We start from the raw sequence: 23,895 nt of genomic DNA, 5'->3' as shown, positions 1-23,895 counted from the left end.
TAGTTAAGAACGCATCTTTTTTTATTTTTCAAGAATTATTAGTATAGCAAGTGTGAATGGTTGTCTGTGTCTATGTGTCAGCCCTGTGATGACCTGGCGACTTGTCCAGGGTGTACCCCGCCTTTCACCCGTAGTCAGCTGGGATAGGCTCCAGCTTGCCTGCGACCCTGTAGAACAGGATAAAGCGGCTACAGATAATGGATGGATTATTATAGCATTTTTCCCAAATTGCTACTGTCATTTCGCCAGTTTATTTACATTCTAAGCGGAAATTATTTTGTCAGATGTTTTGTATAAAGTTTTTATTTATCAGGGGCGTCGTGGCTCAGGTGGATAAGGCGCCATACCATAAATCCGGGAACCTGGGTTCGATTCCGACCCAAGGTCATTTCCCGCTCATTTCCTGTCTCTACACTGTCCTATCCAATAAAGGTGGAAAAAGCCCCCAAAAAAGTTTTTATTTATCGAATTTGCAAAAAATAAAAATGCTCTGTTTCTCAAAATCCAGTGAATGTGGATAGAACGAAAGAGTTATTCCACTCAATCTCATCGTATATGGCTTATAGCAAACTCAGTGCTACACACCTCGTCAGCTATCGGCTCATGTACGACTTGATTTTGTGATATATACATTTACTCCCTTACAGTCTTGTGTGTGTGTCTGACTGCTCAAGGAAAGGCAGGTAGGAATAAGGCTTTGGTGAACAGTGTGACATGGAGTGGCCAAGTACCTCACTTTGAAGGGGGAGGGGGGGAGAGAGAGAGAGAGAGAGAGAGAGAGAGAGAGAGAGAGAGAGTGTGTGTGTGTGTGTGTGTGTGTGTGTAAGGGGTGTTCAGCCTGTGCCAGTGCTCATGGTTGTGCCTTGCTGGAAGTTGGGTTGCTGCTCAATGAGAACCTGGCAGTGTGCCCCTGCAGCCTGGCTCTCTGCAGAACTGCTCTGAGGCTGTGAACACAGAGCAAATGGCACGTTGGTTTAGGACACTACTGCTATTTCAAAAGCGCTCAGAATCAGAGTAATGAGCTACTTGGAAGCAGTGAGAACAACCGTATAAATGGGCTATTTAGATGTGTTTATTTGCATGTGTTTACCTGTGGCATTAGCTCAATAGCCTCAGTGTTGTGTATCACTCCCTCTTTAGGTACCGTGTCTCCCACTGGTCCTGCTCCTCTCTGTGGTACTCTCCAGTCATCCTGGGTGCCCTTTCTACAAAATGAGCTGCTCAAGGGAACACACAGACACAGGGATCAAGTGTATTAGCAGAGGTACATATAGTCAAGGGTTAAAAGGGTACATATACTTTGGTGAAAATATGTGTATTGTGTTAAGGCCAAGTTTACATTAGACCGTATCTGTCTCGTTTTCTTCGCGGATGCACTGTCCGTTTACATTAAAACGCCTGGAAACGCTGGGAAACGGGAATCCGCCAGCGTCCACGTATTCAATCCAGATCGTGTCTGGTCCGGTGCTGTGTAAACATTGAGAATACGCGGATACGCTGTGCTGAGCTCTAGCTGGCGTCGTCATTGGACAACGTCACTGTGACATCCACCTTCCTGATTCGCTGGTGTTGGTCATGTGACGCGACTGCTGAAAAACGGCGCGGACTTCCGCCTTGTATCACCTTTCATTAAAGAGTATAAAAGTATAAAAATACTGCAAATACTGATGCAAATACTGCCCATTGTGTAGTTATGATTGTCTTTAGGCTTGCCATCCTTCCACTTGCAAGTGGTAAGTGACTTGCGCACAGCGGCTCAGTCCCGAATCACTGCTTGCGCACTTCACTCGCGCGCTCTGTGAGCTGCGCAGGGCCGGAGTGCGCACCCTCCAGAGGGCACTCGCTGTTCAGGGCGGAGTGATTTGGAGCGCAGCCGCTGAGGAGGAAGCGATGAGCCGCAATGACACATTTCAACTTACGTGCCGAATTAGTCATGTGATTAGTGTATCCGTGTATTGGCGTTGCTGTGTGCACGCAAATCGTGTATTGGAGTTGCTGTGTGCACGCTAATCGTTTTTAAAAATGTTAATCTGATGATCCGCTGATACGGTCTAATGTAAACCCCACCTAAAAATATCATACAACCAATAGTAGAATAAAAAAAAAAACGAAGAGTAGTAGTTAGCAGTGTTGGGCACGTTACTTTCAAAAAGTAATTAGTTATAGTTACTTTTCCCAAAAAGTAACTGAGTTAGTAACGGAGTTACTTTGTCATAAAAGTAACTAATTACCAGGGAAAGTAATTATTCCGTTACATTTTGTTCCCCCTCAAAAAAAAAAATCAAATTCAATTAGTGTAATCATAATAAAAGTGAATGTTAAATGTGTTTAATGACTGAAATGGACACTTAACAGAACCAATTAGTAACGTTATCTACACTATATTAATATTTTTGTGGGACAATGTGAGATAAGACATCTATCAAATTTAATATATTTTTGTAGTTATTAAAATTATGTTACTAATTACTGGCCACTGACGAGGACAAACGCTTTGTTCCTCGACATAATGTGCATTGCACGTAAACACTCTTGCCTTTTATCTCAAGTAATGAAAAGTAATGGCTGTATTTCCAATTTGAAAGCGCAGTGCTGGGCTGACCGCTCGCCATCGCTGTGTCTTCTGATTGAAAGAGCGCGCAGTAGTGCAGTAGGCGTGGCCTACCTACGTATGTTGTCCAAATCTACTCTGATTGGCTTACTGTGCCGTTGTCTCGCGTCTCCCCACCCCACACTAAAGCAGAGGAAAGAAAGGCTGAACGAGCAGCGTGCCAGATGAGAACAGCGTTAATAAAGTAACGCATAGTATTTTATTGTAAGTAACGGGAACGGCATTATAACGATGTAAAAAGTAATTAGTTCGATTACTCGTTACTAAAAAAAGTAACGCCGTTAGTACCGCCGTTTATTTCTAACGCCGTTATTCCCATCACTGGTAGTTAGACAAAATTATACTTGAGTCAAATTTAAACAGGTGTCCAAACTTCAATGTACTCAAGTGTTTAGAAGTTTAAAAAAAAAAAAAAAAGGTCAATTAGACTGAAATTGGAAGTCAGGACCTTTTTTCTACTTTGACATGGTCTCATATATGCAAATTTTAATCATTCTTCATTTGTATAAAAAGAGTACAGAAGTTATAGATGGACATAGATGTTTGTACTTTTCCCTGTGACTTTATTGGCTCAGGCTTTGGCTGAAGCCTATAGAGGCACCTGTCTGTATGTGTATGTTTAACTGAGTTTGAGCGTGTTTAAGAATGTAATTGGCGTGCCAGCCTCAGGTAGCGATTTGGAGTCGTGGTGTGGCACCACTGCATACTGACGGTGTAACTGCCATGTTACATAACCTCAGGTCATGATGTAATCCTCCATGACCGAGTGGTCTAGCAAAGGAACAGATTTTGCAACATCAGTTCGAATCCTGGCATCGACGTGAAAGGCTGAGCTCAGACCTGCACAGGTCTCTAGTTTATATAAATGGACTGATGTCCATCTACACTGCTCATGGTCATGGAATTTGTCCCCGATTTTTCATGACATAAAGATAATTTATTTTATTATACTAAGAACACAATGAGACCAATACGCAGGCAAAGGTGAACGTGGTTAGTTTGGTAATTATAAAAACTGGTACTGATAAATCAAATCTCTAGTTACTAAATAAAGAGTTATTAGAGTTAATAAAAATCATCTGTGAGCTGTAATGAGTACAAGGGCTAAATTAAAAAAGTGGTCAAAGTGCATATTTTCATGCAAATATTAATTTACATTATTATTCAGTTAAAGTACACATCCCATAAAACAATACTGTACACATTCTTGAATAGTATTATTTAAATCTGTGAAAACATGTGATCAGATTCGATGAGCTTAAACTATGGATCAACAGAATAAAACAAACAGCTGGGTACAGATCAGCACTGGAGGAAAAGCTTCACTGGCACTAAATGGCATTAATCTCTGATTGGATAAATATTTCCGGAGTGGAAAGCTCACCGGTGGCGGTATGCGAACATGAGGAAGAGCACGCAGAAGATGATGCAGGCCATTCCAATGTGGATGCCAACCACTATGCCAGTTATAGAGCTCTCGCCATCCTGCCTGCAGTTACACATGCTTTGCCCTCCTGTTCTCACACACACGAGAGAGACAGAGAAAGAGAGAGAGAGAGAGAGATCACCATCTTTTCTTCTCAGCCGGGGCAGTCTGAAAAAAAACCCTGCTATATCAAGCATATTAGACAAACTTTCAGGGTTTGTCATTATTCCACGCTGGCTTGCGGCCAATTATAAAAACCCAAATCAGCCGAGCTGCTTTTTGAGAAAAGTGGTAATGAACTTGATTTAAAACTCTCTCCTAATCCCACATCTCATAGGAGACAACTCCATGTACGCATCTCGGTCTTCTTCTAACAAGCTCATTTACACGGAAGCTCTGTAATGCCCTTCAGACAGCAATAATTTAAACAGATCCTTCTGAGAACATCTAAAAGCCTAGGATGTCTGAGGCATAGACCATAAACTGAGCTTGTAATGAAGCCTGAAACTCTGCTTTACACTTTCCTTCATTAATATGCTAAACTGCTGTGGGATTGTGTTTTAGTTTTGGACAAAAGGTTATATTCTGAGAATATAAGTGTTGGCAAGAAGATATCTTTACAGCTATTTAAAAAAAAATACAAAACAAACCCGATGATACAAAAAATTACTCAAAGGGCACATCTTGGGTAAATTCAGGAGCAAGATCAATGTAATTCTCTTATTTTATATTAAATTTGGTCAAATATCTGTCATATTTTGCATTCTCTGCAATTTTTTTTACCTTGCGCAATACCAGAAAAATTCAGTTGAAATCAAGCCATTTGAGGCGAATTGGTCCGCCTCTGAAAAAACTTGCCATTTGGATTTCCCGGCAAACATTGATTTTCGTGACGTCGCGTGCGGGACGCCTCCTTCTGAATCCTACGTCAGCGCTGGTTTGTTTATGAGAAAACGACCTGGTGGTTTTCTGCAAATTTCTTCAACATTATTACGTAATTATTAAAATGGTTAACAGATGTATCGTAGGAGGGTGCAGCCACACCAATCTTGATGGGATTAGTACTCATCTTTTTCCAAAAGACCGGACAATGAGAGAGAAATGGGAGCGCTTCGTCTACACAGGCTGTGCACTGAAACCGTGCAAAGCTCGCGCAGCCTGCTGGCGCTTCCACAGATGATGTCAGAAATCTGGCTCCAGACTCCCTTGGGATTTTACCAGATGCGTTTTGTTATTTTATTTTTTTCTGCTGTAGACAGACGGCCTTGTGCAAAATTACCCTTCTGGATGAGTGTGTAAAGGGACATTCTTTCATATATTTAAAAAAAAACCCGAAATTGGTCCAGGATATGCACTTTAAGGTGCTCCTAACCTTACTACTGAGAGGAACAAAAATAAGCTACAGCTGCAGCATCTCATCTCATTATCTGTAGCTGCTTTATCCTGTTCTACAGGGTCGCAGGCAAGCTGGAGCCTATCCCAGCTGACTACGGGCGAAAGGCGGGGTACACCCTGGACAAGTCGCCAGGTCATCACAGGGCTGACACATAGACACAGACAACCATTCACACTCACATTCACACCTACGGTCAATTTAGAGTCACCAGTTAACCTAACCTGCATGTCTTTGGACTGTGGGGGAAACCGGAGCACCCGGAGGAAACCCACGCGGACACGGGGAGAACATGCAAACTCCGCACAGAAAGGCCCTCGCCGGCCACGGGGCTCGAACCCGGACCTTCTTGCTGTGAGGCGACAGCGCTGACCACTACACCACCGTGCCACCCCCAGCTGCAGCATAAGCTTCCTTAATATTCTGTCACCACTGAGTGATAGAGAAAACTCACTACAGACAGCTGGATGAAATTATACTACAGGCACAGATACGCACTCACACACGTGTGATGTACAAATATCCATCTTTACGTATGTAAAAATATGTAAAACATGAGAAAAAGTGAGATTAAGATGAACTGGGTGTGTATAGTGTATCTCACCAGCACTGTTCATGTCTCCTGTTCCACTCTCAGCCAGTGAGACAAGCCGTTTATTCCCGATGCTGTCTCCATTCCCATTAAACGCTACCAACTGGATCTCATACACAGCTGCTGGCTCTGTGAAGCCACATAAACAATCTCTTTTAGCTGTGACAATCCAACCAATATCCTGATTACTATTAAATATCACATCACGTCACACCATGAATATGTCCTTTATGCGTCTGGATGTACTTTGCAGGGCTAATCCAGACTTATTTGCAAAGGTTTTAAATGATGTAATCAGTGGTGGAAAAAGTATTGAAAAACCTGACATGAGTAAAAGTACTACCACTCAAGAAATAATTCACCTGGGCATTGAGAAGGGAAATTTCACAAAGAGCTATGTGAGTAATTAAACAGTTTTCTATGTTCACCATCAAGAATATTTGAGCTACAGTGTATTATGTGGAAAAGGAAACTTGTAAGTAAATGGAGTAGTTTTTCAACATAGAAAGTGTGGCTTTTGTTACATGAAGAATATTTTCACGGGCTATATACTTCGCGCTAAATCATAACATACACATCATATACAGTGTTAAAAATCAGTCTAGCTATGCAACTGGTGTGTGTGTAAAGCTAACCGAGGTGCAAGATGGTGTGTGTGTTGATGTGGCTGGGGAAGAGCTCCTCTGGACCAAACTGCTCCTGAGGCACAACACGGTGCGACAGTTTAAAGCCCTCCAGCTTCCCTGGTTTACTGGGCAGTTCCCAATAAATCTGAATTGCCGTGCTGTTTAGAACTTTACTGAAGAAACTGGGCATTGTGGGAACTATAGTGAGAGAGATTACACATTAATCAATATTCCAAGAATCAATGTTATTATTCTGACATTTTATTGTTTTATTATTTGCTAAATTTCATGTCATCCTGCAGGACATATTGCGTTGTGGCATCAGTGTGATGACTTACCGCCCCCTAGTGTTGTAGCAATGACAGTGTTGGACTTCTGGCTGGCCCCCAGAGGAGAGTAAGCTTTGAGGTAAATGGAGTAAGTGGTTGCTGGTTCCAGATTATTAAACTCATGCTGGAATGTGTCCTTACTCACAGCCTCCTGGAGCTCTTTACTGTCTGGCTCTGGAGATGAAAAAAAAAATGTGAATCTTATTGATTAGATCATTGCACAGAGTTCCAGTTTCACTAAAGCGTAATTGATGACCATTTCTGCAATCTCTACACCACCACTAGTTGATTTGCTTTCGAAAATCACATTACAAATCCTACACTCAAACCCCAGAAATTCCTGTCCTCCCTTGGCTTGCTCTCTCACCGCCAAGCATGCGGATGTGCAGCACATAGCCAATGATGTTGTCGGGCACGTGGCTTTCAGGCTGGTTCCAGCTGAGCTGCAGGGATGTGTGTGTAAGTGGTGTGGCCGTCAGGTCCTGTGGGGCTTCGGGAAGTGGACTCTCAAGAGACTGGGACACAGCTAAGCGTGCACTAGCCTGGTTAGTGCCAGCGCTGTTCTCTGCTATGCACTGGTAGATGGCCTCATCCTCGGCAGTGATCCGGGTCACAGCCAGAGTGCTGCAGAGCAAACAAACATCCGCAGCATTAAAGGAAATGATATATTTGGAGACTAATATATAGTGCACTGAATTTGGACTTTAGGGATCTGAATGGAGGTGAGGTTGCACCTGTTGTTATTGGTGAGTTTAACATTGTCTCCAGGAGTGAGGATCTTGCCATTTTTCAGCCAGATGAGGTGAGGCTCTGGGACTCCCTGAGCCTGGCAGGTAAACACCGCACTGCCCCCTACTGGCTTAGACACAGACTGTGGCCACTGCAGGAACTCAGGTGGAGCTGAGAAAGAGAGAGAGAGAATCACATTTTTTCTTTAACGGTGTATTTTTATGTGTGGACATTATTTTTTCAGACAGGAAAAATAATGTCCAGGGATTGGTTTAGTACAGTCCAATCCCTGAAGTAAATGTAGTATATGAAGCCATTTTACTAGACCACATCTTAAACTGGATTTTTTTTTTTTGCAAACCATGCATCACAGGTTGTAATTAAGGAGTATACAAGATCTATCAGGTCTGTCCTATCCTTGACCTTTTCTACAGGGATCAAAAATGTCTCAGGTACTGACTTAAAAAAAAAAAAACACAAGCAGGACTCAACTAAGAGTGTAAGATAGAAGAGATGAAAACGACAAAAGAAGACATCAATCATTGGCAACATGGTGTTTATGACGCCGCACTGTCAGACCCTTCAGTTCCAGATCTATTCGATATCGTTCGAGTTTTTCCTTGTCATTCTAGCCCAGAGGTGGGCAAACTACGGCCCGCGGGCCACATCCGGCCCGTTGGCGTTTTTAATCCGGCCCGCGGAAGACAATCATATAAACGCGATTGAGCAGATCTATAAACTATAAGCATCAGTGTTATCACGCAGACAGGTGTTCTAAAGATCCGTCTTTCCAGTCAGTCGTATTCACGCGAGATTACATTTGCAGAGTGGTGCAGCGCGTGCCATGGAAGTCATTCTGGCGCCCGTGCCACTGATGATCTCGAGAACACAGGATAAAACTTTACAATGAGTGGTCCTAAAAAAAGAAAAGTGGACAGTGAGTGCAGGGTGTTCAATAAAGAATGGACAACTAAGTATTTTTTTGCTGAAGTCCGATCAAAGGCTGTATGCCTTATTTGCAAAGAAACCGTTGCAGTTTTAAAGGAATAATATAACATCAAACGGCACTTTTCCTCCAAGCATGCTAATTATGCTAACAACCAGTCAGCGCAAGCACGGACGAATACAGCTCAGCGGTTGCTGAGTGAATGTGAGTATTAACACTTTCTCTTTTTAAAACTATGTTGGAGCTGTAATAAGATGGTAGTCACATGTTTACAGACATAATAATATAAAAAGTATAACTCTTAGTAATTTTGGTTGTCGTGGGTGGCTGCTGTAGTGCTGGTGTTTGTTTTTATGTGTATATATTTTTTTATGTGCCAATCTCTTGAACTGCAAGCATTTTTCTGCTCTGCCTTTGTTGACTGAGAACTAAAATAAATGTCAGTCTGATCTGCATTTGGGTCTCTGTCAGTCAAGGCCTTACAATAACACTAAAGCTTTTCCGGTTTATGTTCGATATGTATGAATTTGGTGTTGGCCCGGCCCGCCTGGCAAATTTCAAAAGTCAATGTGGCCCCTGAGCCAAAAAGTTTGCCCACCCCTGTTCTAGCCATATACAAATATACAGTCGAATGAAATGGCATTCTCCAAGGCTTTGGTGCAATAGTACAGAGATCAGAGACAGCAGAGTACACAACCAACAACATGTGCTGCAAATAAAAAGTAGTGATACATAATTTCTGAGAAAATAGTCAAAAAAGTACATATCTAACTTTGAAGAAAATATTGAAATTTGCTTTATTGTATGCAGACTGACAGACAGGCATTATCAGTGTTATTATGAATATTTCAAATTATTATGCATTTAATAAATGTAGAAAATGAGCGCGCGTGTGTGTGTGTGTGTGTGTGTGTGTGTGTGTGTATTAAAGAGAAGGTAAATGGTTTTTTTGCTCCCCCTCCATAGCCCTTTAGGTCCGTGAATAGGGACCACTCGACAATCTTTACACACGAACCTCAAGTGAAGTGTAAAGCATATACTGAGACCAGTTCTCATGTGTGTGTTCAGAGCTCATTTTAATGGCAGTACATTGCGGGGAAAGGGAGGGGTTGCTTTCTCGTAATAAATCCAGCCTATCAGTCCTGCCTAGCAGCTTGAAGGGCTCTTCGCAATCAAGCGTAAGTGAAAGCATTAACTCTGAAGACCTGAATGCTCTGCAAACAGAGGCGCACTGAATAAAGCACAAGCTTCATTATCGCATCCACCGAGATGCCGTACTCATCTGTCTGTCTTTGTGAATTAACTACACTTCTCTCTCGGGCTGAATGAGGCAGTTTGTCTCAGTTTGGTGCTGAAAGAGAAAGGATGACTCGAGAGGCTCCTCGGCGTACAGGAGAAGTTCAGCTGAAGAAGTTCATGGTCATGGGAAATGGTTGAGTGGACAGAACCACATCAGAATACGCTGTTGTGCAAACACAATGGACCTACTCCGTTTTCTCTCCCATCTCTCTAGTCATTCTCTGTCAATTTGTTGGCTGCATGTCGCTGATAGGCCACCTGTGGTCCCCAAAGACTGCAAGCATCACCGTCCCCGCCAATCCCCAGCCTCTCACAACACCCCACCCACACCCAGGAGTATTCCCACCCACACCCTTAACACGCACCATCTCCTAGAGGCCTGCTGGAATAGGGTCAGGGGGTCAAAGGTGGGAGGTGATCCTGAGACACATTATTCTGCCCCTCCTCTTTTTCCCCCTCCCTTCCCCTATTCTTTCATTCGCACCCTTCCCCTCTCTCACTCTGCTCCACCTTTATGCACCAACCCAGCCTCGGCTCCTCTTCCTCATTCTCTCTCTCTCTCTCTCTGTGTAAAGTCCGAATATATCATTATTTATAATCCTTTCTATGCAAATCTCTTCTTCTCTCTGTAGAAGTAAGCGTAAATTTAAAGTCAAATCTGATACCTAATCGTTATCTACTTTTTACTGTCCTAACAAAGCAGAAAATTAACTTGAAAGCCTTCTCTGTGTCTATCTGCACCCAGATGGGTTTTCATTGTCTGTCTCATATCAGGCCACATATGCTGAACCTGCTCAGGCTTTGCCTAGCACGAGGACAGAGGGCAGACAGGGTCAGAGCAGGCCAAGCCATGACTAATTCTCATTTACATACTTCCATTTTATGCAAAGTACATCTTCCCATACTCAAAGCCGGTCAAACCCATTAAAAAAAAAAAATTGCTCAAGTTCAAGTGCTTGGGGCAAAACTGGGAGCACTGGTCTGGGAACAGCAAGCAGATGGTGTGATGAGCAGCAATAGTAAGAATAAGCACCAGATAGCCAAGTAATTATACATATATGTAGCACTTGCATCATTGCATTTAATAAAAATTAAATTAACACTGAAGCTGGTTGATGAGTCATAAATGGAAGAGCGTCAAATAAACCTAAGGTGATTAAAAAAAAAAAGAGAGAGAGAGAGAGAGAAGTGTTCAATTAACTTTGCCAGGAAACACGATATCTTAATCAGGGGTTCTATAACATTAAAACAAGAAATAAAAGAAAATGCACAAATAAATATGAAACCAGAACTACGATTGAGAGAGAGGTGGAAAGGCAGGAGTGTTTCTTTTTCTTTGTTCCTCTACCAGCTCAATCAATAAATGAATGAATGCATTATCCTTCCACTGCCTGTGAGGGGGAAGGCTGATAGAGGGAGCGACTGATTGACTGGATCATGAGGTCAGAAGCAGAAAACCTTTGACACAAATAACAGACATTCAACGTTTCATTGTATGCTTACCTCCTATGTGTATCTTAGAGCTGATATAAGAAGCATGCAAGCATAGCAAATATATCAAACTATATATTTATATATACTGTATTATCTTTCATTTCAAATAAAATCTCAATGTGCTTTACACGTACAGTGATTTGATCTGAATAAATTCAGCACAGCAAGAGTTATGTATGTACATTTAGTTTTGAAGTCTTGTTTATTTCAGTAGTTTTACAGTAAAGCACTGGATGTTGCTTTATTGTATGAGCAGCATACAGTGAACAGTATACAGTATACTAAGAGCTAACTGCAATATGATTATATGAAACCCCTCCCACTCTGGTGTGGGAGGCAGAGAGGGCAATGCACACTGGAGTGGCGTACAGGGCATTATCAGAGTCCAGCTGGAGTCTCACTCATTTAATACGAGATGCGGGTGTGTGTCTATATGCGTGTGGGGGTCTGTGCATGCGTAGAATCAGGTGTTGGAAAGAAAAGGCTGTCAGCTCAGCCCACAGGTCACAGTCAGGCTCGGGTCAGGTCAGTCTAGTCTGGCGTACTCTGAAAGTGCAAACCTACCATCATTTATCCTAACGCACGTGTGTGTGTGTGTGTGGGGGGGGGGGGGGGGGGGGGGGGGGACACAATTATGTGGGGAGAGAATTAGGATATGGCTGAATGGACTGGCTTGGGGCTATACACATAAAACCAACCATGTCTTATCTGAGCCAGTTTCATTTCATATGTGACCTCCTCAGGGCAACTGCACATTGCTTATGATTAGCTTCTGATACTTGACATTAGCCAAGTGTCTGAATGACAGTCCTATGGTCAGCCATATTCCATTTAAAAAGCATATATTCAGTAAATATATACAGTATACCTCATATACCAGGTTAATATCACAGGTATCAGCCCTCAACAGGATACAAGAGATGCTTTCTTACTATCCATATTTATACTTGCATATCTCTGGAAACTGTAAGAATGACCAGAAAAGATGCCCAGTCTGCGTAGAAAAAAGATGCTCTGGAGGAAAATAATAATTTGTCTGCTCTACACTTATTCTATTCTCAGGTTGTAGGTTACTTTTATGTGCATGTTAGATATCTCCCATGGCTGAATTCTGGAAAACAGTCAAAAATGCAAAAATGATAAAAGAAAAAGAAAAAAAAGCATGTGTGTGTTTAAGTATTTAAAAGAAGAAGAAACCTTTATTTGTCACATGCACACTTCAAGCACAGTGAAATTCATCCTCTGCATTTAACCCATCTGAAGCAGTGAACACACACGCGCTCACACACCCAGAGCAGTGGGCAGCCACACTACAGCACCCGGGGAGCAGTCAGGGGTTAGGTACCTCGCTCAAGGGCACTTCAGCCCAAGGCTGCCGCACGTTAACCTAACCTGCATGTCTTTGGGGGAAACCGGAGCACCCAGAGGAAACCCACACAGACACGGGGAGAACATGCAAACTCCACACAGAAAGGCCCTCGCCGGCTGCTGGGTTCGAACCCAGAACCTTCTTGCTGTGAAGCGACCATGCTAACCACTATACCACCATGCCATTGATGTCTACTTTGATATAGACATCAAAGTATTTAGCATACTTTGATGTCTACATAAAATACGTACATATTTGACACAAATTTTGACTTTGGAAATTTCTTACTTTCACCTATTCATTTTATGCCAATATATAAAAGAACTCTTCATGCCAAGTTTTATTGAAATCAACATATATTTAGAGGTGCCTCAAATAGCTTAATATGTACTGCGGTGACTTGCTTTTATTTATTTGTTTGCTTGTTTTACATAAATTACGTCAAATACTAAATACCTTAGTCTGGAAACCAACAGCACAGAAAAACAAAATATTCCATCCATCCATTATCTGTAGCTGCTTATCCTGTGCAGGGTCGCGGGCAAGCTGGAGCCTATCCCAGCTGACTATGGGTGAGAGGCGGGGTACACCCTGTACACAAGTCGCCAGGTTATCACAGGGCTGACACAGAGACAAACCATTCACACCTACGGTCAATTTAGAGTCACCAGTTAACCTAACCTGCATGTCTTTGGACTGTGGGGGAAACCGGAGCACCCGGAGGAAACCCACGCGGACACGGGGAGAACATGCAAACTCCACACAGAAAGGCACTCGCCAGCCACGGGGCTCGAACCCAGAACCTTCTTGCTGTGAGGTGACCGTGCTAACCACTACACTACTGTGCCACCCTAAACAAGTAATACTCTATATTAAAATGCAATGTATACTTCCAGAGAAGAAGAAGAATTTTATTTTAAAATCACACATACACTTAAGCACAGTGAAATTCATCTCTGCATTTAACCCACCTGAAGCAGTGAACACATGCATGCACATACATGTGAGCAATGAGCGCACGCACACACACACACACCCAGAGCAGTGGGCAGCCATTGCTACAGAGCACAGGGAGCAGTTGGGGGTTAGGTGCCTTGCTCAAGGGCACTTCAGCCCAACCTTCAGGCCATGGCTGCCCCATGTTAACCTAACTGCATGTCTTTGGATTGTGAGGGAAACCGGAGCACCCGGAGGAAACCCATGCAGACACGAGAAGAACATGCTGGGCTTGAACCCAGACCCTTCTTGCTGTGAGGCGACAGTGCTAACCACTACACCACCAGGCTGCCCCAAAGAGAGTGGAACAACACAGGAAAAAGTAAACTTTCACAAGTGTACGTGTGATTAATAAAGTTCTTCTTCTTAAATATTCTTAATATGCATCACTGTTATTTAAAATTCAGAGTCAGCTGAAATACATCTGAATGCTGCTATATCTGGCACACTTTGACCTTCTTGTGCCACCTTTTCTTTGTGCTGTATTGTAATAAAATTTTGTGTCTTTTCATTTTGGTATTAAATGGAATAATCTACGAATGTCAGAGATTACATTTTTGAATTTTCATTTTCTTTTCATTCAATTTTCAACAGTGGTAAACACAGTCAGTATCCTTGACGATGGCACAAACTTTGGTAGCCAAGCATGCTTTTCTTACAAGCTAACTACGTGCCATAACGAAGAGCCTGATCAATTCAATTTGTAATCAGATCTCTGCAATGCTCCTGTGCCATCACATCATCAAAACACGGAAGAGTGCTTACAGACTTTGTACAGATAAATGCGGAGGTGATTATAGAAAATCATGCGTGCTGATTGGACTCGGCAAAATGGCGGCCAATCACTTTGTCACCGTAAGTGAGGAAGAATTACAAATTATGAAAGAAAATGCTGTTCCTAAAAGCACTAAAGATGCTACGAAGTTTGGTCTAAAACTATTCAAAGGTAAGGTGGAATGGTGATTTATTTTATCTATTTCAAAAACAAAGTATTTTATGTAAGTCGGTGTAGATAAGTGACAAGTCTGCGTGCGCCGTTATTACATTTGCATGCCGCTTTTGAAGTTTGAAATAAATAATTTTTTTAAATATGATTTTTTTTTAAAGGGTGGCACGGTGGTGTAGTGGTTAGCGCTGTCGCCTCACAGCAAGAAGGTCCGGGTTCGAGCCCCGTGGCCGGCGAGGGCCTTTCTGTGCAGAGTTTGCATGTTCTCCCCGTGTCCGCGTGGGTTTCCTCCGGGTGCTCCGGTTTCCCCCACAGTCCAAAGACATGCAGGTTAGGTTAACTGGTGACTCTAAATTGACCGTAGGTGTGAATGTGAGTGTGAATGGTTGTCTGTGTCTATGTGTCAGCCCTGTGATGACCTGGCGACTTGTCCAGGGTGTACCCCGCCTTTCGCCCGTAGTCAGCTGGGATGGGCTCCAGCTTGCCTGCGACCCTGTAGAACAGGATAAAGCGGCTACAGATAATGAGATGAGATGATTTTTTAAAATTTTTTGTTTAAATCAACTGTGTAGTTATACTAAAACAATTATCTGCCTCAAGCTTGACTTTATCTCGGTTTTTATTCACCGATATTCACTTTGCCTCTAATGAATAATTGTTAATTAATGACAGAATAAAAATACATTAATTATAAGAAATTTAGTCAACAGAACAGCTCTGACTGCTCATGTTTAAATGAATTGAGTGACCTTTACCTCAGGTGATGGTCATCAGATTAACAAGTCATGTCCCACTGTAAGCATGTAATTCTTTAAAATATGGCAGTAATTTTGCGACTTGTCCAGGGTGTACCCCGCCTCTCGCCCATAGTCAGCTGGGATAGGCTCCAGCTCGCCTGCGACCCTGTAGGACAGGATAAGCGGCTACAGATAATGGATGGATGGATAAATTAGTGTATAATCGTATAGGTACAGTAGGCAGGGCGTCTTTCAGTGGAACTGGAATGCAGTCTTTAGATGTGGCTTTCCACCTTTTCACTTTTAGTCGCAGGCAGATTTTAAAATGCTATAACTATTTTTTATTTAGAATGCAAGCAAAAGTGAAACATTTCTGTTCTGTGACACAAATGACTTAAGTGTGTACGACATTTATGACTTTTAGGTCAAATCTAAGCCTCCTATCTGAAAAATGTTCACGTTAGGAGCACATTCCCCATTTTGTTGTTACATATTAATGGGTTGTTTTGTGTAATGTGTTTACTCAAGGGCCAGTGATAAGATACCACCTGCCTAATGCTTACTTTAAGCTACCTGAGGAAATGTTTTCCCAGGCACACAAACATAACTGTCAGAAAAATATCTCATCTCATCATCTCTAGCCGCTTTATCCTGCCCTACAGGGTCGCAGGCAAGCTGGAGTCTATCCCAGCTGACTACGGGCGAAAGGCGGGGTACACCCTGGACAAGTCGCCAGGTCATCACAGGGCTGACACATAGACACCGACAACCATTCACACTCACATTCACACCTACGCTCAATTTAGAGTCACCAGTTAACCTAACCTGCATGTCTTTGGACTGTGGGGGAAACCGGAGCACCCGGAGGAAACCCACGCAGACACGGGGAGAACATGCAAACTCCACACAGAAAGGCCTTCGCCGGCCACGGGGCTCGAACCCAGACCTTCTTGCTGTGAGGTGACAGCATTAACCACTACACCACCGTGCCGCCCCCGTCAGAAAAATATAAGATATGTAAATGATGGAGACCTTGGAGCAGTCTGGATGGGATTTTTGTCCTACCTTGCACCACCAGTCGGCCCAGTGCGGTACGCCTCATCCTGCTTCCAGGTCTGTTGGCTGAACACACGTAGACTCCAGAGTGCTGTAGGGAAACGTCGGAGATCATAAGATTACCTGTGCCCAACACCTGGATACCCTCTACTCCAATGGAACGTCCATCTGCAAGAGACACCCACAGACACACAGTGAAGTGATCAAATATGAGTGAAATAAAGGCAATAGAAATGTACCCTAGCATGTACATGATTACACAGGACTATACATACCCTTCATTATACTTCAGTAAAACAAACATGAATAAGGAGAAGTTGCATGTCTGGAAGGGAGGATTGGGGTCAGGAGGTCTTCATATAAACATGACCAAAACCAAGATAATGGTGTTTGGGCCGAACCTTAACTCATTGAGGGATTCAGGAAAGCATCCCTGCGGTGTACGTAGGAAAGGTGTCGGTAGTAACTCCATCTTATGTAGTGGTTGCTCTCAAGTGCAGTAATATATATATATATATATATATATATATATATATATATATATATATATATATATATATATATATATATGGCAGACTCAAACCTGACCCGACATACAGATGTAGCAGATGTCTGAGCACAGCCTGTCCCATCGATGGAAGACCATGTGATGGTCGTGCAGCACTGTCTTGATGTGGTGGACACCTACTGTTATCTAGGTGACATTCTTTGTGCTGGTGGCGGCTGCGAAGCCGCCACCATCACAAGAGTTAGAGCTGTATGGGGCAAGTTTAGAGAACTTTTGCCCCTGCTAACCAACAAGGCCCTATCTCTCCGTACACGTGGCAGAGTATACAACTGCTGCATCAGGGGTGCCATGTTCTATGCCAGTGAGTGCTGGTCTATGAAAAAGACATTGAAATTGAGAGGAATGAGCAAGTAACGCTCCAGTGGATATGCGGCATGAAGCCTACGGATGATGTAAGCTCAAACGTCCTGCGTTCGAGGCTTAAGCTAGTGGATCTTGAGACAGAAATCAGATGCAGGTGCCTGGGCTGGTTTGGTCATGCTCAGCATAGGTCAGCCTGCATCAGCACCATTCAAGGTTTCCAGGTGGATGGCCACAGGTGTAGAGAGAGACCTTGACAAACTTGGATGGAGGTGATCAAGCACGATCTACATTTAAACGGGCCTCACTGCTATGGATGCAACTGACAGAAAGGAGTGAAGAAAACTGCGAAAGAAATGCCATGCAGCGTCTAACCCACTAGAAGTGGAAGCAGACTTGAAAAGGATAGTGAGTGTGAGTGAGTGAATAAGAGAAAATGTTAAAATTGTTTGTAAGGTACTTGGACTGCAAGATGTTGTAACAATATATTCCGACATCAACCATAGAGTATGTTGTTACAGAGTAAAAAGCTCTTTTTCAAGAAGATATCCACCGTCATACTGCGTTAGAGATGCACTGTTATGGGTATTTGTGTCAGAAGGTATCAGTTTTACCCAGCCTGCTCCAGGACACAATTGGTCGGGGGTTGCCTGTGGCAATGCACTCTAAGATGGCAGTCTGGTGGACATTAATGGTGAGATTTTGAGGACCTGAGAGAATCACTGGCTCCTTATAGGTACGAGGAGTTGCCACTGTGGAGAGAGAGAGAGAGTGAGAGACAGACAGAAATAGAGATCCTAATGGACGTAAGATGTAAAGGCCAGTTTGGCTGTTGGTCTCACCAGTGACCGTAAGCAGGGCCTCATGACTATAACGTGTGTTAGCAATGTTTTTGGCTACACAGCGATACAATCCACTGTCTTCATGATGCACACCGGTGACCTGCAGAATGCCATAGGGCAGGAGAGTATACCTGCAGAGAGGGAACCCCAAAGCAACGTAATACAGAAGGGAGCATGTGTATTTATCTACACTATAGAAATTAGGTAGAGAATGCTGACAACACTCAGTGCATTTACATGCACATAGAGAAAATCGAATTTCTGCCGTTGCTCGACTGAAATCGAAGTTCTAAATGCCATGGAAACACCTTAATTCGGCTGACATCGAACCAAACTTGATTTCTCGTAATCGAGCTACACGACCTAGATTATGCGATTTTAGCCGAGCTACTTAGTGCATGTAAACCCTATCGAGCTACGGAGTCGAGCTACTTACTTCAGCACTGCCCCTTCCGGAAGTGATGAGTGACGAGACCACAAGCAGGAAACACAACAGCCTCGGTCGGCATGACAACGAATCATGACAACGGCATGAATCTTTTCTTTTTGCGGCATTGTTTGCACTGTTAAAATTTAGCTCACTTACTGTATCACCAAATACATCTGTACAGCTGTTGCATAGCTGTGAATTGTGTACATAAACAAGTCACTGTATTTGTGTGTGTGTGTATAGATGTCCAACATCTGAAGAATGTCAATAAAAACAAAACAATTGAACTTTTTGTGTGTTTATTAAGACATAAGTTAAATTGTAAGCAAAAAATGGACTTTAGAAAAATATACAATTGTGCAAAATAAGTTGTCTTACAAAACAGTGGTCTGCGCCGGACAGTTTGTAGCCATACAGTCTGTTAGAGCAAGCCTCACAGCTTCAGCACGGAACTTGTGAACACGAAACTGCCAGTGTTGCCAGATTGGGCAGTTTTAAGTGCATTTTGGCGGATTTGAACATGTTTTGGGCTGGAAAACGTCAGCAGTATCTGGCAACACTGCTGATAACTTTGTTTATACTCTTGAATAGCTCTTCTTCATGACGACAACCGGAAGTGTACCAACACGATGGGGTGTGTAGTGCCACCTGTGGCTCAGGTGCACAATGTACCTCACACAATAGCTCGATTTCCTTGTGTGCATGTAGGATTGGATTTCTCTGGCACCCCTGCTGGGACCCTTAGCTCGATTACCGACAGTAGCTCGATTTGGATGTGCATGTAAACGCACTGACTGTGGATACATTGTGTGTGGGTTTGTAACCTGTCATCGTCTGTGCCGAGTGTGGTTCTGTTCCTCTCCCACGTGATGCTAGCTTCAGGAATCCCATTGATGGCGCAGTGGAAACGGGCCACCCCTCCTTCATCCACTGCCATGGACTCTGGGTGGGTGTGAAACTTGGGAAGAGCTGGTAGAGAGCAGAGATGAAAACAAACGAATCCCTCAGCACATTTTACTCATTTGGCTGACACCTTTTTCCAACATGACTTTCAACTGAGACAGTGTACAGCTGAGAAGTCGAGGGGTTAAGGGCCAGGATTTCGCTCAAAGTCTTCACCATTGTGCAACCTCTGCCTTCTCTAACAGCATGCGATCAATAATGGAGGCCATTTTTAGAAAGAAAGGGATTCTCTTAGTAGCCTCTGGCCGAATGGAAGTCACAACAATGAGGAGGGAGAGGATTATCAAGCACAAGTTAAAGGGTCCCTTTCTTAGAATTAGAATTCGTTAATTTAATTAGAATTAAAGTGTTCACCAGGACAGTGCACAGTTTGTCTTCCAGCACTGAAAGTGTGAAGACCACATTCTCCATTTACCAAACATGAACAGGACCCATTCAATTAAGCAATCAGAACTCAGTCAGGACTTTTTAAACGGATATTAAATGAGGTGCATAAAGACAGGGCCACTCACATGCAAACTGGACGCGTGCTTTACGGCTGATCAGCATGCCATAGCGGTTCTGTACAGCACAGTCATACTCTCCCGCATCTGTCTCGTTGCTCTCACGCCGTTTCTGGAAATTTCGGATCAGGAGCATGCCATTGCTTAACACGGCCACTCTGGGGCCCACCTGAATAGGTACCCCATTCTTCCTCCAGGTAATAGTAATAGGGCCTTCTCCCGCCACCTCACAGTCCAACATCAAGGGGCGGTCCCTTACAGCAATGACATCATGGGGCTCTTTAATGAAGGCCAGCTCAGAAGTTCTGCCCAAATCTGTGAGAGAAAAGAAGCAAGAGTGAGAGTCAGGTGGTATAAAGCACAGCTTTTTTTTTTTTTCAGCTTTTTGATTTGAAATGTGGCAGATGCTTACAAAGAGTAAAAAAAAGATCATGTGTCTGCTTTGATGAGGAGATGAAATGGTGGAGCAAGAAAAGACCGCTCCATAGCAATGATGATGATGATGACGACGACGATGGTAAGCTGATGAAGCAAAGATAACATCATTAAACAAAAGAACAATTTCAAATTGCATTTTAACTAGAACACATAAAAGAGAAATATGAGAATTTTAACTCTTTTATATATCTCATCTCATTATCTGTAGCCGCTTTATCCTTCTACAGGGTCGCAGGCAAGCTGGAGCCTATCCCAGCTGACTACGGGCGAAAGGCGGGGTACACCCTGGACAAGTCGCCAGGTCATCACAGGGCTGACACATAGACACAGACAACCATTCACACTCACATTCACACCTACGGTCAATTTAGAGTCACCAGTTAACCTAACCTGCATGTATTTGGACTGTGGGGGAAACCGGAGCACCCGGAGGAAACCCACGCGGACACGGGGAGAACATGCAAACTCCACACAGAAAGGCCCTCGCCGGCCACGGGGCTCGAACCCGGACCTTCTTGCTGTGAGGCGACAGCGCTAACCACTACACCACCGTGCTGCCCACTCTTTTATATTAAAAAAAAAAAAAAGTCTGACAAGCAACAGTCTTGGAAGCTTTACTCTGGGAGGCCCTAGTAAGCTCAGTCCCAGCTTTATGGAGCTGTAAATCCAGTAAAGGTCAGGCTGAGAAGGCTGGGCAGAGACAGGAGTGATGGGTCATATTACAGTAATTGATTAGAAAGTATGTTTTAACACCAACACTGACATCACTTCTCGTTTATCTGCCAAGAGCGAACGAGTGAACTATGACACCATTTTACCAGGAATACTGTAATTACATGAAAGCACTGGAAATGTAATAGCACCATTTCTAAAGGTGTTAATATCAGCATTCGTTGCCAATTTAGTACATCGTACCGATTCAATCCATGTCACTAAGCTCATGTGAGAAATACTTTTTAGCACTTTAACAATCCAATGTGTTTGGCCACAGATTGATTTATTCTTAGAGAGAGAAGGAGATGGGCAGAGGAATTGTTCTGAGGCTGGGAATGCCACAATAACATCTTCATTCCCTCTACACACTACTGGGTGTTTGCATGAGAAAGTTGGGGACAACAGCGCAGGAGGGGCCGCAGGCTGGCTGAAGAGGGGCTGCTCCGGGCTATTCATCTCAGCTGAACTTGCACTTGACTTTCCCTAGTCTGATTGATGGCTCTGTTAGCACCCCCATCCCTCTCCATCACCCCAAAACAGCAACACAATGCTGCCAAATGCCACAGAGCCATTCAAGCACCCAAAGCCACGGCAATGTCAGGAGTGGAGGGGACAAGGGTGGAGGGAGAAGGGAGCAGGGTCACATGATTTGGGGTTTGGGGTAGACCAGTGACAGTACTCCATCTTCGCTCCCACCACTTTATAATTACCCTTGCCCCACCCCCAAATCTCATCATCCCCCGCCACACTCAGTGGAACCATCTGCCCTCTCTCCCTGCCCCCAGCACGTTTTCCCCTTTTCACTTGAACTTGGGGGTGACTTTCCCATGCCACCCGATCACTCAAACTTCGCCTCTATCCCTGTGCCGCCAACACGCCCAGCCCTTCATTCTCTCTTTTTTTGGGGATGTCTGTGTTGGGTGATTCACTGGAGCAGACCCCGACCCCTCTCATACCCTGCACCCAAATACCCCCTCTCCCAGCTGTCCCCCAAAGACACAACAAAACACTCCAGTCGCACTTGAACTTGAATGCGCCCAATTGTGAAATTGAGAGTTTGTCACCTTTCATCGCATGTGATGACCCCATGAAGCCATCATCATAAACTGCTGTCTAGCCTTCTGGCCCTTTCCACACTTATCACCATTCTCTTGCTCCTCAGGACATCATTACCATCATTCCCTTCCAGCTGGTGAGTTCATCTGTTTTTCTGTCCTATCTTGCGCTAATGTACAGTACGTCCTCATACAGAAGATTTTAAAAACTCTAAAGGTTTACCTCACAAGCATATCAGAAGCACTAACTCTAAACTCTGGAGACTGTACATAGTCTATAAATACAGGAGTGCCAGGTACATCGTCATCAGACTGTTACTACAGATTTGGGGCCATGGCTCCACTACACAACATATTTTGGTTCTCTTCCAGTTTGTGTTGAGGATGAAACGAAGGATTCTAAGAGAGGAACTTTACTTCATTCCCATTTTAATTAGTAGTGTTACAAATTACCAGATGGCAATTAGAGTGTAAATTAAGAAGAACCAACACAAAGTGTTTTAGTAAGCCAACAGAAGAGCTTCAGCGCATCTGTACTGGAGGGACGAAAACCATTCTTCCAAAAGATATTGTCTCAAACACAGTTTGTAATTCATTCTGCTCACTTTTTTTTTTAAAGCAGCCATATGTAACTTTTGAGGATTTGAAACCACTACATGACTGATTCATGTCATTGTAGTCATCTTCAAAATGTCAGTTGTGCCCAAAAATATCTTCACTGTGAATTTTAATCTGAAGCTTGGCAACATATTCAAACATTTAAGTGAAAATCTAGACACGTTATCTTCAGCAATTATAATCTTCACAGAATTACGGATTTGAAACCACCAGAACAGTTTCAGTGAACCATGGCATAAATTCTACACGTCTCTGGAACTGTACTGGAGGGACGAACACCATTTTCCCAAAAGCTGTTATTTGAGTTGGTGTGAGTCAACTCTTACATGTTGTTCAGTTGGGTTGAGATTTGGTAACTATGAAGATCATAGTATATGATTTACATAGTTTTCAGACTCATCAAATCATCCAATGAGGCTTCGTTCTCTGTGAATGGAGACGCTGTCATCCTGGAAGAAACCACTTCCACCAGGAAAGAAATGCTTCATGACGGGATAAAGGAGATCAGTCAGAATCATGTTGTGTTGACATGCAGGGGATAAATGGACTTACAGCATGCCAGAAAAACGCTCTATACAGCATAACGGACCCTCTGGGTTTTCCTTTAATTTGTTACCCCTCTGTAACAAATCCCATCTTTTACAAATGTACATCACCTTTTCCGTCTCCAAAGAGTACACAGATCAGATAAACTGCAGAGCACAGAACTAATTCAAAAGCTCCTCTACATAACAAAAATATGAAATTATTCTTTTAGTTTTGCTTGAATCTGTTTCACCTTTGCCACTAACTGAAAGAGAAACAATGTCCATGAGGTGCTTGAATCAAACCTCTTAAATTTAGATTTAAACTTCTAAAAGCATCTGCTTTAGCAGCTTCATGAGTGTGAGCTGTAGCTGGCATGGAAGTGCCATT

The 23,895-nt window shown here is 43.3% G+C and overlaps 1 protein-coding gene across 1 annotated transcript; it reads right to left on the bottom strand.

The window, feature by feature from the left end:
• Positions 1-833: 833 nt before the first annotated feature.
• On the bottom strand, positions 834-21,991 carry LOC132886258 (immunoglobulin superfamily DCC subclass member 3-like). The gene is made up of 15 exons (XM_060920816.1): positions 21,987-21,991; positions 20,568-20,677; positions 20,165-20,470; positions 19,514-19,658; positions 18,260-18,390; positions 18,032-18,169; positions 16,559-16,717; positions 7,712-7,877; positions 7,345-7,601; positions 6,987-7,151; positions 6,658-6,846; positions 6,035-6,151; positions 3,996-4,125; positions 1,091-1,217; positions 834-944 (listed from the first exon to the last, which is right to left on the bottom strand). The coding sequence occupies exons 1-15, from the start codon at positions 21,989-21,991 to the stop codon at positions 834-836; spliced, it is 2,256 nt and encodes a 751-aa protein (XP_060776799.1).
• Between the last annotated feature and the right edge of the window lie 1,904 nt (positions 21,992-23,895).

This window comes from Neoarius graeffei, chromosome 5 (assembly GCF_027579695.1).
Source record: "Neoarius graeffei isolate fNeoGra1 chromosome 5, fNeoGra1.pri, whole genome shotgun sequence".
Lineage (NCBI taxonomy): Eukaryota > Metazoa > Chordata > Actinopteri > Siluriformes > Ariidae > Neoarius > Neoarius graeffei.
The sequence above is the reverse complement of the archived record's forward strand: the minus strand, read 5'-3'. Positions and strand labels throughout refer to the sequence as shown.